The sequence below is a fragment of the Oryzias latipes genome, chromosome 17 (assembly GCF_002234675.1).
Source record: "Oryzias latipes chromosome 17, ASM223467v1".
In the NCBI taxonomy this organism is placed as follows: Eukaryota; Metazoa; Chordata; class Actinopteri; order Beloniformes; family Adrianichthyidae; genus Oryzias; species Oryzias latipes.
The window spans coordinates 28078855-28085867 of record NC_019875.2 but is presented as its reverse complement, the minus strand read 5'-3'; the positions used below and the strand labels follow the sequence as shown (position 1 = coordinate 28085867).

The 7013-nt window shown below is 39.2% G+C and overlaps 1 protein-coding gene across 1 annotated transcript; it reads left to right on the top strand.

The window, feature by feature from the left end:
• The first annotated feature begins 2300 nt into the window (after positions 1 to 2300).
• LOC101157008 (5-beta-cholestane-3-alpha,7-alpha-diol 12-alpha-hydroxylase) lies at positions 2301 to 4443 on the top strand. The gene has a single exon (XM_004079412.4). The coding sequence runs from the start codon at positions 2339 to 2341 to the stop codon at positions 3872 to 3874; it is 1536 nt and encodes a 511-aa protein (XP_004079460.1). The 5' UTR covers positions 2301 to 2338; the 3' UTR covers positions 3875 to 4443.
• Positions 4444 to 7013: the final 2570 nt, after the last annotated feature.

Below are 7013 nucleotides of genomic sequence, written 5' to 3'. Positions count from 1 at the left end.
AGGCAGGAAGAAGAAATTGAGCACTTTAGATATTGGCTCAGAGTGAAGACTTTGATGTGTGGAGAGAAGAATCAGCCAAGAAGATGAGCTAGATCTTAATTGTGGAAATTTTGGGTTTTACATGAAAATTACAAAAAAATTAAAGTAGTTATACAAAAGTAATAGAAAAATAGTGGCATGAAATGAGATAGTAGTCTATCGGAGCTGTCTGTAGTTACAAACCACCTTTTTTTGTTCTTTTAAAACTGGAAACATATCTGTAAACACTGAAAAAGGACATTTATCTTAGTGATCTTACTTCCACCAACCAGGCTGACATTTTCTTTATGAAAAAATATGTGATACTTAAAACAGTTTTTGTGTTAAATTTTCTTGTTGTTTTAGAAGGATTATAACAAAATTGGTTATTTTGAGGAACCACTCCGGTGAAAATTGTGTTTTAAACTCCATTTCTGAAAATGTCTTTATTCAAATCATAGTGAATCAGGAGCAGATGAAAAAATGCAAAAAGCCTGTAGTTGTCACGTACAAACTACAATTAGCCACGGAAGCATATATGTCTCATATTTCAAAATAAAAGTCGAGACCGGAAATGATTTTTCATTTTCACAATAAAGCTGCATTTGTTGACTTAATGATAAAATGAAAAAATAAATGATTTTGAAATACGAGACACATATGCTTCCATAATCAACAACCCACAATCTCCCTGCTCTGCTCCTTTCTGATCAGGGGCAGAGCTTGGGGGCAAAGAGGGAGGCAGCAACAAAAAACCCTTGGGCAAGTGACTATTTTGTAGTTTGATTTTTATTTTTATTTTTATTTTTTGCTTTTTAATTATGGGTGCAAAGTGCCATATTAACCTGTTTCCCTTTGTTTAGTTTATTAACCCTTTAAATTTCCTGTAATTTTAGTCTCCTTTTTTAACCAAAGCAAAGATAAGTAAGTACAGTTGTTGTTGCCAGTAGGTGGCGTCATATGTCTATTTTTAAAGCACTGCTGGAGGAGAAGGTCCACACAGTAATCAACAGAACACCATGTGCTTTTGCCTTTCTAAGAAGATAAGAAAGTGTTGCTGCACATTATTGCAAAAGCCTGATCTAATCGGGATTGTTGTGTTTTCTACAAACCTCTTAAAGATGAAAACAATCCTTTGTCAAAAGACATGATGTCATCCCGGGTAAAAAAAAAAAGAAGTTTGATATAGATCTGAAAACTGCATAGTTCAAATTATTACTCTTTGAAATTCAAAAAGATAATGAGAGATAAAACAGGAGAGGTCATGGTCATCATGATAGCACAAGATGTTGCTCGTTCAGTGAAATCTCTGCCAGTCTGTCCGTGCGTTATCACTGGTGGTTCAGTTTCACAACTATAAATGAATCATTAATCTTAGATAAGATCAGCAGTTTTAGGTGGAGAAAATACAGTGGGGCTGGTTCGATCTGCAGATCAAGGTCACGTTTTTTTTCCTTGACCTTGTAACAGTAACCCTTCATCACTGATTTATTGCTATAAGTCTGTTATACTTTTACCAGTCAGTGAAAATTATTTTTATGTTGGATCGAACTTAAGTTGTTGCAAATTTTTACAGTACAAAAAAAAAATTTTTTGCATGCTAATTTTTTTCCATTCCATGTTGATGTTACTCCTGCAAATTAAATGCATTTTAATAATATTTGAATAATTGAAATCACAGTAACAAAGGACTAAGCACCCTACTTTCTATGGCAATTATTTCTCTGAACGCGTCTACAAATAGATTTTTAATGGTAGCCTATACTTTGTGAAAAATCACATTCACACTGCAAAAAGAGAATAGTAATATTAGGATGAAAATCAGCTGTAGTTGATTTTGATTACAGTGACACAAAACTAGTGGAATCACTGAAAATGACTCATGTTAAAACCAAAATGTGAACAAAGTAAGAATCTGTAAAGTAAATTGTCCCATTTGAATAAATCTTAGTAAAATCTACAACTAGCACTTATTCGTGGAACATAAATCAAAATTTTTGTTATTTCCAAAATAATTACAGTGAATGCCAGGCTAACATTTATTGGGGATGGGTCAAATGCGGTGACAGATAATGGGACTTTAACTTAATCTTTCCCACAAACGTACTCTGCCTTCAAACATGGAAAAAGCAAGCAGGCATTTTTGTTCTTCAGTAAATGTTTTTCTTTATTCCAATAATTTATCTCGTGTTTGGTATTTGCTCTACGTTTGGTCGGTCTGCAGGGAGAAGGGAGGAGTGTGTGTGTGGGGGTGTGTGTTTATCTTGCTCAGAGTGAACCGTAACTCCAAATACCTCCGTGGCTTAAAGCAGAAACAGTCATGGAGCTGCTGCTGCCTCTTCTTGCTGCCCTTTTTGCTGCTCTGATTGGAGGCCTGTACGTCCTCGGGGTTTTTCGACAGCGCAAACCTGGAGAACCCCCCCTGGATAAAGGTCTTATTCCATGGCTGGGTCACGTGCTGGAGTTTCGCAGGGACACGCTGAAGTTTTTGGAGAGAATGAAGCAAAAACACGGGGATGTGTTCACAATCCAGATAGCGGGATTTTACATTACATTCCTGCAGGATCCCCTGTCGTTTGGAGCGTTTGTGAAGGAGAGTCGGGAAAAGTTGGACTTCAACAACTTTGCTGCACAGCTGGTATACAGGGTGTTTGGCTACAAAGCTGTTGATGGTGACCATGAAACCCTTTACCTGTCAAGCAACAAACACCTGAAAGGAGAAGGTCTTGAAGTGATGACCCAAGCTATGATGAGCAACTTGCAGAACCTCATGCTGCACAGCATCGGTTCGGCATCAGGTCAGAAGACCTGGAAGGAGGATGGGCTGTTTATGTACAGCTACAATATTGTTTTCAGAGCTGGCTACTTAGCGTTGTATGGAAACTTCCCGCACAAGTCAGAGGGAAGTGCGGCGAAAGCCAAAGAGAAGGACAGATCTGAGTCCGAAGCTTTGTTTTATGAGTTTCGGAAATACGATCAACTCTTTCCCAACCTGGCATACGGGGTGCTTCTGCCGAGGGAGAAAAGGGAAGCCGACAGGTTGCAGTCGTTTTTCTGGGATGCCGTTTCGGTGCAGAAGCTCAAGAACAAGGACAACATCAGCCGCTGGGTGTGGGACATGCAGCAGGCCAAAGAGGAGATGGGCATGGAGGAGGCAATGATCAACAAATACATGTTTGTGCTCCTTTGGGCATCTCAGGGCAACACAGGGCCCTCCTCGTTCTGGCTGCTCCTCTTCCTCCTCAAACACCCTGAAGCTATGAAAGCGGTGAGGGACGAGGTGGACAAAGTCCTGAAAGAATCTGGACAGGAAGTGCGACCTGGCGGCCCCTTAATAGATCTGACCCGGGAGATGCTGATGAAAACACCAGTCATGGACAGCGCGGTGGAGGAGACCCTCAGACTCACAGCTGCACCCCTCCTCACCCGAGCCGTGCTCCAGGACATGACCCTGAAAATGGCCGACGGCCGAGAGTATTTCATTCGCAAAGATGACCGAATGGCAATATTTCCTTACAACGCAGTTCACCTGGACCCAGAAATCCACCCGGAGCCGCACTCGTTCAAATACAACCGTTTTCTGAACCCGGACGGAAGCAGGAAAACAGATTTTTACAAAGGAGGGAAGAAGGTGAAGTACTACAACATGCCCTGGGGCGCCGGAGTCTCCATGTGCCCCGGTCGTTTCTTTGCCACCAATGAGCTGAAACAGTTTGTCTTTCTCATGCTGGTATATTTTGAGTTTGAGCTGAAGAACCCGGATGTGGAGATTCCCCAGATCGACTTCAAGCGCTGGGGCTTCGGGTCCATGCAGCCCGTCAAAGATGTTCAGTTCCGGTACAGACTCAGATTTTAACCCGCTCACTTTGTTCATCGTGATCTGCTATCAGCAACTTTTAATTTGAAAAATAAACCATTGAATAGTTTATTATGTCATTTTTTTCTTTACATATTTTGGAAGTGGTTTAAACAGCTGCTTGCAACTATTCAGCAGCGTGTTCACAAAAATAAAACAAAGTATGTCATAGGAATGGCTCAAACTTCCTGCCAGGTCATCTGTACAACTTCCTCTGCTTGCTAATGTCGAATCAGCTTGATCCCATCTACAATCACAGTGACAATGTTTCTATGATAAACACAGAGTTTTATTGTGATTCCTGTGGACACTGTGACAGTTTGTGATCTTTTTTGTCTTTTTATATTCTGTAAATCAGGAAATATCTCTTTGACATCTTTCCCGTCCATCCTGAAACCGATGTTTAGGAATGTTTTTCAACATTTAGAGGCAAACTTTTAGTTGTATAAGATGTTTCACAAAAAGCATTAGAGAAAAAATATTTAAACAAACAGGATTGATAATGACTGTTTTCATCAAAATGTTCTTTTTGGAGAAAATTAAATAAATGTGTAGATGTTTGAATTTTCCTTTTTCTTGTGTTGTCTTCCTCTAACTGATAGCGGGTCAGAAAGGGTCAAAAGTGTAAAAATACACTGTTAAGGTGTCAGAGAGGAGCAAAAGGATTTGAGAGGAAACAGAACAATGAAATTACAAAGCGGTATAAAGCCAGAAGTTTTTTTTCTTTTATAAGAGAGTTTATAGAGCCACTCTAATGAAGATAATGTTCAAAACATGCTTTTGTGGCATTTTTCTGAAGATGGAAGATGTACGTAAAAAAAATGAAGCTTAAAATTGCATTTCTGAGTTGTTCTTTTAAAGAATGCAGACGCTGGTTTCACCATAAACTCCTTATTTATTCGGAAAAGCTCTGTTACTGTCGGCCCTAGCTAAGCCATACATTCAAGAGAACCTCCAAAAAAAGAACCACTTTCCCTCTAGTCTCACGGCTTTTCCCTCTTCCCTCCACGCCCACGGTTCTCCATAACCAACAGAGCAATTTAGCACTAAACAGAGCATTAACAAAGGAACAGAATACAGGGATGCTACAATATGCTGGGCGGGCCACAAGGTCCCTCACTGCTCTGCTCTGCAATGGAGAGAGGAAGGGGGTGGGGGGGGGGGGGGTTGCTTGGGGTTGCTTCGCTCCAACAACCCACAGCTCAGAGGTGAATTTCTGATGAACTCCTGCTGCTCTGCAGAAACTATGTCCTGGAAAACAACACGTAAAAAAGGCTAAAAACAGTATAACTGTAAGTAAAAGATCACTGGGAATTCTTTGAAAACGAATAAAAAAGCTATTGAAGTGGAAATGTAAGGATATTTCTGATTATTTTAATTGCAAAAGATTTCAAAAAGCGTTTGCTTTTGCAACGTGCACATAGAATCATTTGTACCTTCCATAATCACACCCTCATAACATCTGTAATTTTGATGAAAAAGGCCTCTTTAGAAAAAGAAACAACAACCACATGGGTTGTGTGAAGGTGGAGAGGCTCTCAGTGAAAGCTTTCAGCTTGATACGAATGAGCAAAGGTGATGACTAAGCTAAACTGAGTTCATACTCTGGGATACCAGCCTGTTTAATCATCTACATGCTTTGGTCCCCATGCAGTCCTCGGATGCTGTTAACACATTAAATGCTGGTTTCCATTTTTCAGGTTTTATCCTTCTGTGTTTAGCCATTTTAATGCCATTTTTTAGCTACCTTTTTATAAATAATATTAATTAAATGAAATCACTAATGAAATAAAAAGTGATAAATAACTTAAAAAAACTCGAAGTTACATTGATCTTTTTCCCTTTTCCTTTGTAGTTGTACGTAGGATAAAAGTAACCATCTGCAAACTTTGTGGAAAAAAAGTTTATTCCCCTTTGTTGTGAGAAGCTTACACATTAACAATGCTAATGCTGTTTAGTCAGAGCAAGGATTACTTCCTAAACACAAAATTCTAAAACACTGTCAACAATCAAATCCAAAAAAGTAAGTCTTTTGATATTATTTTTCAATTAATGAATGTATAATTATCATTACAGTCAGACAACTCACGCAGTAAAGAAGTTTTATTCCATATTTCTTTTAGTTTGGCATTTGGCTCCGTTCAGATACATGAAACAAAGATCTCCATAGAAAACTTTGGGTATTAAACTACCCCTAACAGACCTCACAGATGGAAGCCGGGGAGGCGGTTGGGGTGATGAACGCAGAGCTCGCGGAAATGGAAAAAGAGGGATTGGACCGCACACCTGGAACTCAAGGAGGACGCTGAACAGGTGAGTATATTAGACTGAACCGCCTGCGTGGAGGAGTAACCAGGTGAACGCACTGCTCAAGTTGCCTGCCTGAAATACTCCCAGGGTCGTTCACTTCAGTCAGACAACTCATGCAGTAAAGAAGATTTATTCCATATTTAATTATAAATTTCTGCATTTTCTTTTGTTTGTTTCTCGGTTGTTTTTTAAATCAGGCAGATCCTTCATCCTTGTGAAAAGAGTCAAACCCATTTAAAGTCTATTGATTATAAGCAGATGAAAATGTCACAATGTAATTTCAAAGAGAATAAAACTGGAGGAACTTTGAAGACTAACATCTAAGTATGGCCTTGTTTGTTGAACAGTGTGTGGCTACCACTTTAAATCTAATATGTATTAGTACAAGAGACGCAGTGGATCTAACATTGTGATAAATAAAGATTTAAGGCAGGATAGCTGAGGATTTTCTCACAGATCTTTGAGGGTGTGGATGAAACTGTGATAAAGATCTTTAGTTGCATTAAGATGCTCATGGAAGTGAGTAACAACTTCCACACAACAAACTAAAGAAACAATTGTTTTTAAGTCTGTTTCACTGCTCAAGTTGTGCAAGGCAAAAGTTTCCAGACAGGTTGTGATAAAGAGGTTTGAGTCAGAACGACATAGTTTCACCGTCAGAGAACAAAAACAACATTTGTGGTTGAGTTTGTATCCATCATGGATCTAAGGGTCTAAGGGCAGGGATGCCCAGTTTAGTTTAGTCTGTTTAGTTAAAGCTTAGTATGATACTATTCAATTCTATGCATTTATGATCCTTTTTGATTGTATGTTTACCTTACAATTACCG